Source organism: Haliaeetus leucocephalus, unplaced genomic scaffold (assembly GCF_000737465.1).
Source record: "Haliaeetus leucocephalus isolate CR32 unplaced genomic scaffold, Haliaeetus_leucocephalus-4.0 Scaffold153, whole genome shotgun sequence".
NCBI classification, from domain to species: Eukaryota; Metazoa; Chordata; class Aves; order Accipitriformes; family Accipitridae; genus Haliaeetus; species Haliaeetus leucocephalus.
In genome coordinates, this window is record NW_010972589.1 from 779,190 (window position 1) to 792,987 (window position 13,798).

At 41.2% G+C, this 13,798-nt stretch overlaps 1 protein-coding gene across 2 annotated transcripts in view; it reads left to right on the forward strand.

Annotated features, from left to right (window-relative positions):
- The window catches only part of DNAJC13 (DnaJ (Hsp40) homolog, subfamily C, member 13), a 58,434-nt gene that overhangs the window by 42,802 nt on the left and 1,834 nt on the right, over positions 1-13,798 (forward strand). For both annotated transcript variants that reach the window (XM_010562025.1, XM_010562026.1), the window contains 15 exons: positions 604-771; positions 1,367-1,480; positions 1,819-1,935; positions 2,496-2,673; positions 3,703-3,794; positions 5,285-5,384; positions 5,846-5,920; positions 6,081-6,193; positions 6,606-6,775; positions 7,148-7,190; positions 8,106-8,279; positions 9,299-9,478; positions 9,733-9,873; positions 10,365-10,508; positions 11,323-11,422. In XM_010562025.1, the coding sequence (XP_010560327.1) occupies positions 604-771; positions 1,367-1,480; positions 1,819-1,935; positions 2,496-2,673; positions 3,703-3,794; positions 5,285-5,384; positions 5,846-5,920; positions 6,081-6,193; positions 6,606-6,775; positions 7,148-7,190; positions 8,106-8,279; positions 9,299-9,478; positions 9,733-9,873; positions 10,365-10,508; positions 11,323-11,422 (1,909 nt within the window). The remainder of the gene's footprint in view (positions 1-603; positions 772-1,366; positions 1,481-1,818; positions 1,936-2,495; positions 2,674-3,702; positions 3,795-5,284; positions 5,385-5,845; positions 5,921-6,080; positions 6,194-6,605; positions 6,776-7,147; positions 7,191-8,105; positions 8,280-9,298; positions 9,479-9,732; positions 9,874-10,364; positions 10,509-11,322; positions 11,423-13,798) is intronic.

A 13,798-nucleotide genomic window follows, 5' to 3' on the forward strand; every position in this document is an offset into this window, starting at 1 on the left:
TATGCTAGCAGAATAAAAAAGTCTTTTTTGTCTTGAGGCTCAACTGAAGAGATTGTCTAGTGATATCAGGAACTTATATGAAATGCCTACTGTAGGGTAATATTGTCCCTTTGCCTCACAGCTATGTAAGTGGCTTTACACTTCCATTTCCTTAAATAGTGACCCTCTAAGTATGGCATTTCTTCCTCAGCTACTGGATGAGATGAGCTTTGAACAGTCTATTGTAATTATTAACTCTTGTATCACTGTCATAAAAGGCTTATGCTGATATTTGACTGTGCTAGCAGGAACCGTTGTCTGGTCAGAAGCTATTACACTAAACAGCTTCTGTAGCTTTCGGCTCACCTTGGTGCCTCAGTTTTTTGTACTTACCAGTGCTCATGTCTAACTGCACTTATTAAGCCCACAACATAGCAATTATATTGTGCTGTTCTGCAGCACCTAGTGTTTTGTTGGACATCAATGCATAATTAGTGATGCAGATCAATCGAGAATACTAATTCTGTTTGTTGTGGTGCAGTAGTGTTGGACAACTCTTTCTGGCCATTCTGATATTTCTTCAGTAAGCTCTAGGTTTTTTATAACCGTCTTTGTGTTTTTCAGGAGGTAGCAAATAGCCTTGCAAAGCTCAGTCTCCTGGCCTTGAGTCGCCTCGGAGGGTATCTCTCTGAAGAACAAGCTACACCTGAAAACCCAACAATCAGGAAAAGCTTGTCTGGAATGTTGACACCCTATATTGCAAGGAAACTCGCTGTGGTCAGTCCTACTGAGGTAAGCGTCTGTTGGCCAAAACTCTCTAGTGATTTATGGAAGGAATACCTGGTCACTTCTAAAACATTGGACTCTTAAACCAACTGATACAGAGAACAGCAGTGTGATTTTTCTTTGCAGTTAGAATAACTGCAAGGAAAAGAAGCTTTTTTAGCCTCAAACACTATGGACAGGAACAGTACCCTATAGAATAATATTTGCAAAACAAATATAAGAGCAAAGAAGTTAACTGTTGAAGGCTCAAGGATATAACGATAATGGAGAGCAAAGGCTAAACTGCTCTCTTCAAAAGAGGTGCCAAGGAAGTAATCTACAAAGAGACACTGCAGATAGTTGCTGTTCACTGTCAAAGATAGATGGAGAATCTGAAGTACATCTGGCTCAAAGCAGAATAAATAAAAAATTGAAATATAGATTGTACTGTACCAAATAACTTACACATACTGTTTTTCCAGTATGTGGGAAACTTGACACTTTAAACTTGCTCATGAAATTGGTCTAGCTGTTAATGAGCTTGGATTAACTAATGTAGTGAAGCATGCTGATTACTGTGCATAATGATCCGAAAGTGTTGTAAGCATTCCTTGTTTCTTAGACTCTGAAGATGCTGAACAGTAACACAGAGAACCCCTACTTGATCTGGAACAATGGGACAAGAGCTGAGTTGCTAGAGTTTTTGGAATCTCAGCAAGAAAGCATGGTTAAGAGAGTAAGATAACCTTTACTTTAAATCCCACTACTATTTTTTTTAAACTGTTTTGTATTTTAGTATATCCACTTGTAATGCAGTAGTGTAGTTAATACAAGTATCCATTGTTGTCTACTCCTAAGTCACTTCCTTCATTCAGTAGTCTTAAAAAGAAAACAAAAACCTAAGAGTTTGGGGTTTTTATTTCTTATAATGTTTCAGTATGTCTTGAGCTTCTGACTTTTAGCAAAAGCTTTAAATTTTCTGTTGAAGTATTGTCTATTTCATTATCGGGTTATAGCTTTACACTTTCTACAAGATTTTCTGTCTGAGCTTGTGCTGCTTATCTCTGCTTAAAGGGTGACTGTGACAAGAGCTATGGATCTGACTTTGTCTTCAGTGACCATGCAAAGGAACTTATTGTGGGAGAGATTTTTGTTAGAGTCTACAATGAGGTCCCTACCTTCCAACTAGAGGTGAGATGTAGCTAAAACCTTCCTGTTGAAACTAGCATTTGGAATGTTACTTCTTCCTCTTTATCTGTCAGTGCAAACAGAATGGAGAAAATACAAAAATCTTACAGAAGCTTCCTTCAGCATGATCAGGATGTTATGGCATATCTTTCTATTGGAGCAGAATAAATTAAAAAGGACAATGAGTTTGTCATAAGATGTGCTGCTTCAGATGTCTTAATGCCTTTTCTCTACAAGCTTGCACTGCAGATGCTCGGGTTGATTCAGTAATTCCAGGAGGTAGCGATTCTGCCTAGTGGCTTTGCTGTCCATCTATATATGGACAAACATACACCTCAAGAGTACTGTTGAAGTAGTGGTAGTTTTCTAAAGGTATGTTTAGATATAAATAGGGTTAATGTGCTCTGGATGTTACAGTGATCCTAGTAGAAAAGTGTTTCCTGTCTGTCTGGCTGGAAGAAAGGCATATGTGAAATGTAGGAAAAGTTATTTGGATACGTTTTCTTCTAGCGTGAATACTGTTGCATCACACAGCTAAAAATGCTCTCATCTCTAATTTAAAGCTTCCTAAAGCATTTGCTGCAAGCCTCTTGGATTACATAGGCTCACAGGCACAGTACCTTCATACGCTAATGGCAATAACACAGACTGGGAAAGTAGAGTCCAATCAACATGGAGATCGGTTACGGAGAGTTGAAATGGCCCTGGAGGCTCTGAGAAACGTGATAAAACACAACCCAGGTAGGCTTAAAACTGAACTTCCCTGATAGGCTTTCTTGTGGACAACCTTAAAAAAATGCAGACCTTTGTAGTCTTTATCTTCCAGCAAGAAGGAAGCTTGTTTTGCTGGCTAACAGACTTTAGCATTAAGCCATATAGGCTTGGTTTTTTGCTTTTTTCTTGGAGAACAATATCAGTAGAAGTATTAAAGTTTTGCATGAAATCCAAGCTTTATCTATTTTTTGTTCTCTGAAACATTGGGTTTTTAACTCTAATTCTAGCCTGCTGTTGCCAGGAAGACAAACTTGGATGAAACTTTCTGTGATCCTTCAAAGAATGTTTTAGCTAGTAAACACCTAAAAACATGCCAGGGCCTTACTAAAGCAGGAGGAGAAGATGCTCTTGAGAGTGGGCAGCTAATAGCAGCAAAGATTTATGAGCAGATACCAATGTACAGACTGGAAAAGCCATAGACATATGATTAGGATGTTTTCCTACTGTATTATATATTAGTTCTAAAAGCAACTCATTCTCCTATCGTGGCTTTTAGTAGCAGCTGTTTAGGTTGTTCTCAGACTGGATTCTTTGTATTTGGCAGTTGTAAGCCTGAAGGCAGCTGTTACTGCTGCACATAGCAACCCTACTCAAAGCTGGGAGAATCAGAAGGGCAAGTGTATTTCAAGAGAAGTAGTACTGATAATCAATGATAAATAAAAAACCTGAACTTGCTTAGCTGTCTTGTAAGAATGCAAGTAACTGGTAGTCCAAGAACTAGCTCAGTTACTTGCCTTAAAGGGCGGAAGTATCCTCTGCTTTTGAAATACTGTTGACCTGAGATTTTGTGGAAGATGGACTAATAGACAGGCCTTCATAATCCTTCTAATTCTGTAGTAGGTGCTGTCCTGTAGGAGCTGTTACAACTACTGTGGCAGACTATATAGAGACATGTAGTCTTTAACATTCCTCTGTATAGTGAAATGTGGGCTTGGCATGGCCTTCAGTGAATGCTTTGGCTAACACGAAGAGAATAATTTATTTGGTCTCTTGCAGGTTCTGAGTGTGAATGCATAGGTCACTTTAAGTTGATATTCTCCCTTCTGCGTGTTCATGGAGCTGGCCAGGTGCAGCAGTTGGCTCTGGAGGTAAAAAAACCCAAACCAGCCAAACAAACCAAAAATCAAAACCCCAAACCCTCCTGTCTGGGTGCTCTACATAATCAGCATGAACAAACCTGATTGTGTGTGATGGGTTAACCCTGGCTGGATGCCAGGTGCCCACCCAAGCTGTTCTATCACTCCCCCTCCTCAGCTGGACAGGGGAGAGAAAAAATATAACAAAGAGCTTGTGGGTTGAGATAAGGACAGGAGAGATGATTCACCAATTACTGTCACGGGCAAAACAGACTCAGTTTGGGGAAAATTAACTCAATTTATTACCAATCAACCAGAGTAGGGTAATGAGAAATAAAACCAAATCTCAGAACACCTTCCCTCCACCCCTTCCTTCTTCCCGGGCACAACTTCATGCCTGGATTTCTCTACCAACCCCCCCAGCGACACAGGGGGATGGGGATGGGGTTTATGGTCATCACACATTATTTTCTGCTGCTTCATCCTCCTCAGGGGCAGGACTCATCACATTCTTCCCCTGCTCCAGTGTGGGGTCCCACCCATGGGAGACAGTTCTCCACGAACTTCTCCAACGTGGGTCCTTCCCACGGGCTGTAGTTCTTCACGAACTGCTCCAGTGTGGGTCCCTTCCACGGTGTGCAGTCCTTCAGGAGCACACTGCTCCAGCGTGGGTCCCCCACGGGGTCACAAGTCCTGCCAGAAAACCTGCTCCGTGGGCTCCTCTCTCCATAGATCCGCAGGTCCTGCCAGCAGCCTGCTCCAGTGCGGGGTTCCCACGGGGTCACAGCCTCCTTTGGGAACCCACCTGCTCTGGCGTGGGGTCCTCCACGGGCTGCAGGTGGATATCTGCTCCACCGTGGACCTCCATGGGCTGCAGGGGGACAGCCTGCCTCACCATGGGCCTCAGGGGAATCTCTGCTCCTGTGCCTGGAGCATCTCCTCCCCCTCCTTCTTCACTGACCTTGGTGTCTGCAGGGTTGTTTCTCTCACATGTTCTCACTCCTCTCTCCAGCGGCTGTTTCTCCCTGTCCCAACTTTTTTCCTGTGTTAAAAATGTTATCCCAGAGGCGTTACCACTATCGCTGATGGGCTCGGTCTTGGCCGGCGGCGGGTCCATCTTAGAGCCGGCTGGTATGGGCTCTCTTGAACACAGGGGAAGCTTCCAGCAGCTTCTTACAGAAGGCACCCCTGTAACCCCCCCGCCCTGCTACCAAAACCTTGCCACACAAACCCAATACATTGTGTAACTGTTATTGTAGCACCTAAAAAGTAACAAGATTGGGGTTCCAAGGCGTGAGTTCCTCCTTGGAGGAACCAGTGATAGCTTCTTGCCTGTGTCTTTGCTCCCTTCTTCCCTGAGGTTACATGACAATTTGGTGGCAGGAGTAAACACTGTAAACATTAGCTATATTGGCCAGTGAGATGACTGACTTCATACACTGCATTTTCTGGAAAATGTCTTAACAGCTGGAATATAATCAAATGTTTCTCATCTTTTACAGGTAGTGAATATAGTAACAAGTAACCAAGAATGTGTAAATAACATTGCTGAGGCGATGGTTCTTGCTAATTTACTGGCACTCCTGCATTCTTTACCTTCAAGTATGTACTATATAATTCTTAGTCTTGCAAGGCAAAGGGTTTCCAACTGGGAAATCAATTAGAATGCAGCTGGCTGAGCTTACTATTGAGTTTTAGGTTTAAACAGCATTTCAGTGGGGATGATTAAAAAAAAATGTTCTGTGTAACCGGTTTGTTGTCCGAAATGCGTGAGCTGAAACATATGAATTGCAGGTATTAGAATTGTGTAGTATTTCATTGACTTGATCCTTATAGGGGATTTAGGCAGTAAACATCTAATTAAGAAGTTATGCTGTACTAGACTGTATGATTGATTTGACATTCCTTAACTAACTGAATTTAGCCAGAAATCCCTAGCCTTGCAATTGTCATAAGCTTTATTGCAGTTTTGATACAGCTTTCTGTTAAGATCGGTTTAGTTCATCTTTGATTAGTTAATAGTCTATATGGCACAAAGCTTTTAATACTTTTTATTTTGACAGGTCGGCAACTTGTCCTTGAAACTTTGTACGCTTTGACATCTAGCACAAAAATAATTAAAGAGGCCATGGCAAAAGGTACAGTACTACATTGAAAGTGAATGTTTTTGCAACACTGGACTCAAAATACAGTGGCCAAATCTTACTCTTCCCTTTAGAACAATCAGTGTGGAATTGGTGAATTCATACTACTTGTGACCAGAAAAGAAATTGAATGTTTTCCTATCTCTTTGTACAGGTGCTTTAATCTACTTACTAGATATGTTTTGCAACTCAACACATCCACAGGTCCGAGCCCAAACAGCAGAGCTCTTTGCCAAAATGACTGCAGATAAGCTGGTGGGTCCAAAGGTAAGAATTCTAACGGCTCTTGTTGGAACTCTTGTCTTGGTATCACATGTCTCTGCCTAAAGATGGGACAAAACCCCCTTTTCTGTGATTGAAACATTCATGTGAAGAGCAAGCTGACCCTTTCAAAATAGTTAATTCTTAATCTGTGAGCAGACTTCTAGAAGCAGTTGTATTTATTGTAACTACTATAAGTGGTTTGGTTTCCATTTGTAATGACTTTAGCATTAGACACCTAGATTTCAGACCTGCCATTGGCTATCGCTATTTAAAATGATAGCATTATTTTATTTGGTGGTGTATTCTAGCAGTTGGCATTATAGCACTACCAATAATTGGACTTCCTGGAGTTCTCTATTTTTCTGTCAGTTTGTCTTATGGTATACTAAATGTCAATTCTGTTCATCCTTTCTAGGTTAGAATTACACTAATGAAATTTTTACCTGGAGTCTTCATGGATGCCATGAGAGACAACCCTGAAGCTGCTGTTCACATCTTCGAGGGAACTCATGAAAATCCTGAGTTAATTTGGAATGACAACTCCAGGGAGAGAGTATCAACAACAGTTCGAGAAATGATGCTTGAGTATGTGGAGACCAACTAAGTATTTCCTTAACTGAGACACTCTTTTAGTGGTAGTAAAACAAAGCTGCTATAGAAGAATTGCCAGACAGAGCTCTGCCTGTAAATAGTAGAATTCTTGCAAGCCAGACTTCAGTGCAGAGAAACTTGTTCACTGTTTGTATATTGTACCTGTAACTCGGTGATGCCAAGTGCGGTTTGTGTGCAATCCAGGTATTTGCTCACTGCTGTAAGATTTGGGAGGGGGTTACAATGAGGAGAAAATGGGGTTTAAAACTGGAACTACTTCGCAATGATGGAGGGAGACTGAGGTGTCAAGTAGGGAAGATGACTGCTTTTTTTTACTGCTTGTTAAAACTTATTTTCTTTTTAAAGGCACTTTAAACTTCAGAGGGACAACCCTGACACTAACTGGAAGGTAAAAGTATTCTGTTTCTGCTTTGAGTGCCTCCAGGGAGACTCTAAGCCAGCTGATAATATATGCATGTATGTAACTGACAGGCTTTCCTCTAAGTATAGACAGGAACTCACTGCTGTGCTAATGTAACTGTTTAATGTTGAATTGATGCTTTTGTTACTTGCACCTTGAAAGTAGACACTTTATTGGCAGTGGTTTTGCCAGTAGTATTCTGAATTTTCTGATAGTTCAGGTCCTTCTAAAACTTGCCAGAAGTCAGCAACAAAGGACAATACTGGTTTGCTGGAAAAAGTCCTGTTACTACGTAGCTGTAGTAAACTTGCTCTTGGCGAATGTTCAGGAATATTAGTAAGCCACTGAGTCTCAAAAATGATTGTCCTGAGCCATTCCGTCATATCGGGTCAATTGGTGAGATGTTTCAGCCTGTAGCCTTTCCAAGTATCTGTGAAAGGCCAGGTACGGCTTCCTCCCATGACTAGTTGTCTAGTTCAACATTAAAACAACTTCTAAACACATACAGGATGGCTGTTTTGATGCAGGTGGAAACTGAAAACTTCCCTAGGTTGATGGGGAGAAACCTTCCCCTGGTGTGTGCAAGAAAGAAAGGGCTGTTTTATCAGCCTTGTTGCTGGTACTTCTCTTGAACTAGTGTTTACCACTAGTGTAGCTGTAGACTCGGTTACTTGTGCTCTTTCCTTTCAAAGTCCACTGTAGTAGTACTGCCTGCACTGTTCTTTCCACTCTCGCTTCTTACCTCATGCTTCAAGTTTAAGTGTTTATTGGTCTTGCACAGCTCTGTTTTGGAGAATACAGTTAGTTCAGTGACCCTTACCACCTAGAGTCATGATGTTAGAGAAACAATTGCAGCTTTCAAATACCCTTGCTAATAACTCCTCCTATTTTACAATTCAACAGCTGCCTGAAGACTTTGCTGTGGTGTATGGTGAGGCAGAAGGTGAACTTTCAGTGGGGGGAGTCTTCCTAAGGATTTTTATTGCCCAGCCGGCCTGGGTTTTACGGAAACCAAGAGAATTTCTCATTGCACTGTTGGAAAAGTTTACTGAACTACTGGAGAAAAATAACCCCCATGTAAGATGTTTTTTCTGATTCTGATCTTTGTTTAGCAGTCTTTAGCTACTAGTCTTTTAGTCTCTGATTAACTTAGATTCTCACACTTTCTTCCTAACATGAATGATATTTTTTGTCTGCTTTCTGACTCCCTGCAAAAGCATGTAGGTATGTTTAGGCAACTTCTGAACATAAGTCAGTGCTTTTAAAGTCCCTGAAGCCACAGAACTAGCTTCAATAAGTCTTAGAGGCTTATTCTGTGGTAGAGATAAAGCTTAACAAATGAAGTGTCTTTAATTATTCCATGATTGACCAACCTAAGAAAATGGCACTTGTTCTACACTGTCTAAACATTTTCAGCTCTTGATACTTCTAGCATTCTGCAACACTAACTTCCCACTCTGGTGTAAATTGTGACCTATACAAGGCTGCCACCTAACAATTAGTGTAATGCAGTAGAACTAAAGTGTTACAGTTTGAATGAGAATGATGTTCAAGTCAGTAACTTAATGATATTACTAAAAACTGAATTTTAAACAGTGTTTGGGCAGATTCTGGGTTAGACTTGGCAGGGAGGGAACTAATTTACGCAGTAAAACAGACATCTGTAATAAAGATGTGATAGCAGTTCGTATAGGCATGCAGAATACAGCAAGTGTGGTGAGTGCTGCTGCACAGACTGCAGAACCCTTTAAGGCATTCAGGTGGTCAGCCTAAACATCCATGCTATCCTGCTTCTACTGTGCAAGTCAGCACATGTGTTGCTGTGCATGCAGAGGCTGCAGCCAGACACTAGCTTCTCTAGATAGTGGAAATAGTGCTTAGAAATTTCTGTGATATGTGCTCATGAAACTAGTGAATGTCTGCCGCTGTTGGAGCTGATCACATTCTTTTAAATGTCTTAATTTCAAAGCAAAGTGACATGATAAAAGCATTAGGGGAAAAGTCTTTAATGCAGAACAAGTGAGAAACGTGACTGTTATGGAGATTCATAAGGCTTTGCTGAGTTATGCTTTCTGTTGGGTTTTGGTTTTCTGCAGGGGGAGACTTTAGAAACCATTACCACAGCAACTGTGTGCCTGTTCAGTGCCCAGCCTCAGCTAGCTGATCAAGTTCCTCCGCTTGGTCATCTTCACAAGATCATCCAAGCTATGAATCACAAGAACAATGCCATTCCTAAAAGTGCCATTCGTGTCATGCACATACTGTCTGACAATGAGGTACTGAATCATTTAAGTGCTCAAGGGGAGAAAAAAGCATAATGAGTTATTTGTATTGTTTAGCAGTGTTCCTAGAAGGGCATTATTCTAACTATAAATACTGTGTACTAGATGAGCAGAGACTCATAGCTAATGAATGGGGAATTGATAGATTAAAGATGCTGAGAAATTTACGGTCTTGGCTGACCGTATCTGCCATAACTGTCAAGCTTAGCATAAAGTGAAGTACTCTGGATGTTTCTGTCTCTCTATAGCTTTGTGTTCGAGCAATGGCATCGCTAGAGACCATTAGCCCTCTCATGAATGGAATGAAAAAGAGATCGGATATAGTTGGTGTAGCCTGTGAAGCGCTTAATCGAATGTTTCAGAAGGAACAAAATGACTTAGTAGCCCAAGTAAGTAGTATATTCTCAGACTGTGAAAACATGGTATTTTTATATCTGGGTATCTAAACTCTGTATAAGAACAGAGGTACTGTTCAACTTAAGTGTCCAGGAGGCTTCCCAGCAGCCATCTAACTAATGTGCTTTTCATTTTGGAGAAGTCAGCAGTTGGTCCTTCATCCAAAATGCAGACCCATTCAAAGATATTACCTGAGCACTGAAGCTTAATGCATAGGTTAGTGTTGGCTTCTGTCTGCTGAGAAAGTGTAACATCGGAATTCCAGCTAATTCACCCGAGTTTACAACTAGACAGAGCAGAACTGCTGAACAGTATCTTTGTGTTCCCTTGTATGTATTTATATAGCTCAGGAAAAATTGACTAGCCTAAACATACTCTGTAATAGCTGTTTGTACTTTTAGTTCACACTAATGCTAGTAATGTAAAACATCTGTATGGAACTTCCTAGTCCATCTGAAGACAACTCATTTGGGTATGTTTGCAGGCTTTGAAGGCAGATTTGGTCCCTTACCTTCTAAAGCTGCTTGAAGGTATTGGTCTTGAGAACCTGGAAAGCCCATCTGCAACAAAAGCTCAGATTGTTAAAACTCTGAAATCCATGTCTCGCAGCCTGCAGTATGGAGAACAGGCAAGTACTGACAAGTCCTTAACTGGGCTTTGTACACTTGGAGGGTCAAACTCTGAACATCCCTCGTTTAATCTTACAGCTGCATAATTCCACCTAAAAAGTTAACATTGCATAACAAAATCATTATGGGTTGGAACGTCTACATCTCTTTCTTGTGGAGAAGTCGTTGGTTCAATGCATGTGAAGAGCACTAATTAAAAAAGGCAAATCCCAAGTGCCGAAATGTTCTATAAGCTTTTCTACTGAAAACTCTTCAGAACTTGTGTTAGAAATGTAAATTGCTTTGTTGTCTACAACAGTATTTATCCAGAAAACTGCAGCAGTGTTATGGATGTATATTCAAGTTGGTGAAATTTGTCCCAGTAACTGTGCTAGTTCTTGGTGCCTTTCTCTTACTCTTGTGTTGAAAGCTTTCTCAGGAGGAGGCAAACTGGGGACAGGTCTTTCCTCCAAGCTGGCCCTGTCTTGCTATAGTACAGGGAAAGTCCTGTTCTACCTAAGTGCTAGATGCATGGCAAGTGGCTGCTTGCAGGGTTGCTTTTCCTTGTGACCTAACTGGGGAATGAGGGAGAAAGTCAAGCTACTAAGTGACTTCTTTATGAGCCTTCTGCATTGTGTTCAGCTGCACAATTCAAATGGAAAAGCAAGTTGCTACAGTCTCCTTAGAAATGTGTGATTCTGTATTGCAGCCTGAACTACTGCCATGCTATGTGGTAATACTTTCAGAATGGTTTTATTCTAGTCAATGAGTTTGGTCCCCTAGAACATTACAAATGCTACTTGCTCACTGTGTTAATCTCTTCAAATACTGTAGGTAAATGAAATCCTGTCTCGTTCTTCTGTGTGGAGTGCCTTCAAGGATCAGAAACATGACTTGTTCATTTCTGAGACACAAACAGCAGGATACCTCACAGGTTAGCAACCATTTCCTGTTTATGTCCTGATTCATACTGAACTGTTACTTAAACAGTATCTCCAGAGTCAAGTCTGACAATTATCCTCAGGATCTAGTGCCATCATGTGGCCTGAACATTCAATGCTGTAAAAATACTGTAAGTTTTTAAAACACTTAACAAAAGCCAAACTTTTTTGTGGTTGAGAATGTATTTCTCTGGATAGTCTTTGCTGTACCTACTTCTAAAATATCAGAGCAATGGAATCTGGACACTGGCAAGTCTGGCAGGTACCCCGTAGTGATAAAGCAGAGACGTAATCAGAACTAATGAATGACAGGAACTTCCCATGCTTTCTCAGGATCAGTCTACTTTAGTTTTCAAACAGATTGTTTTCCAAGGTTGAGGGAAGGAGTAAACTTTCTTCAAAATCACTTAGACTGTCTGTATTAATTGTGCCATGTGAATTATGCTGCTTTAGTGTTCAGCATGTAGTTGTAGTATTGGAACAGTTTGAGTGTTAATAGCTTCAAGCATGAGGCCATGTTCCAGTCAGGCTGGGTGCACTGGCAGGGCTTTTCTTGGGTGGGAACGGCCTCATGCCTGTACTTGGACCTTGTGGCATATACTTGAATGCACTTGTGGTGCACCCTGGGTGAGTCCCCTGCTGGTGCCACCAAGACTGAAATGCACCCCACAGTGCCTTCTTAGTCCCACTAGCAGTGTAGAAGAGCGTTCTAGCTGCATGTGCTCTGCTGTGTGCACAGAAAGGATAGCAATTGATGCAAACTTCTTTGCTGGTAGTGGCATGGTGAGGACATAATCGTAGAACAGCACGTCATAGCAAATCAGATTCTGGTTTTTCCTTCAGTTGCATGCAGTGCTTGATAGACACATCTTTAATGACTATGTTCTGCTGTATCACAGTCCAAAACTTCGCTATCACAGTTTATGTGCTGTATCTGAAAATACTTTAATGACACTGTGGCAAACTTAGCCTAAAGCAATACATGATGCAGACTTCTGACTCCTCAGTAGCCATCAGCTGAACAATCATTTGGTCTTAAAAGTTTAGCCTCCCAGGTACGGTTTTAAAGTCCTTTGTGACAAGTCAATATGAGCACTTGTGTGTGCTGCATGGAACTTTCTCATCTAACCCAATACAGGAATCTTGGTAAAGCTTTTGAGCATAACTGAATTAATGAGGTATAAATCAGATGGCCATATAGACAGGAAAGCTTTTCTTGCAAGATACTAGCATGTATTTTGAGAAAATGAAGAGCCTTTCAAGTCAGGAATTAGACATTCTAGAAGCAGATGCTTAATATTTTCAGAGTAGGTATATTGTGACACTTGATGCATTTTTCCACACAGGAAAGACTTAGGGCTTTAGCTCTGAACAGGAGTTTTCTGTTTATTGTACCATTTAATGCCACTTTGACAAAGAACACTTGAGCACTTGATTCACTTGGTGCTGAATTTCCTTGGTATTCTATAAATACTATAAATTAGGAATATGAAGTAAATGCTGACTGATTACTGGCTAAGAACTGAAACCATACCAGACATTGTCAGGCTTGAGACTGGGGGCAATACAGCTATCCAATTGCCTTAAGGCCTCTTCTGCATTTAAATTGCCTAACGTTTAAGTGCTTGCAAATGTAGAATGAAGATGCTGTACAAATGCATAGTATAGATGGAAACCAAACTACAAGCTTTATTTTTAACCTGCATTATCTTGTATTCTGCTTTACATCTTGCTTCAAATTGCTTTGCTGTTTGCACTTCCCTTGAAACTTCCCTTGCTTATTTCTCTTCCCTCAGGTGTCTCTTCTCCTTCCCTTCTAACTGGCAGCAGTCCCCTTCACCTGAGAAGTGGGCTTTAGATCTGCTCTGCCAGGCAGCTTGCTAACTTCTGTGTAGCTCTCTAAAGCAGGTAGATACCACCTTGCAAAATGCACACTGCACTTGCTGCAATCCAAGTAATAGATGCATGTCATAGAACTGTAACAAATGCGTGGTCCCAAACTGCAACACACTGATAAACTTGCCGCCTTCAAGTGCACAGGAGCAGAAAACTAATGACTGCAGTGGCTGATACTTGCTGGTACTACAGATGAACTAAACTTCTGAAGTATGTTAGGAATTCTCCACCATGGAAAAGTTTGAGGAGCAAGAGAACCAGTGGAATTCTTGTACTAGGACATGTAAAAGTGGGTCTGGCTCTTGGCAGGTGCCACCAATGGGCTGGCAAAGAGAAGCCCCCTTCTGAAGCCAGAAAGTGGTTTTGGGGTGTTCTGTTGTTTGTTTAGGGGTGTTTTTGTTTTTTACAGCAAAGGTACTGCTTGCTTTGCTTTCTTGCTTGCAGTAGTACTGTAGGACTTTGCAAGGAGAGAA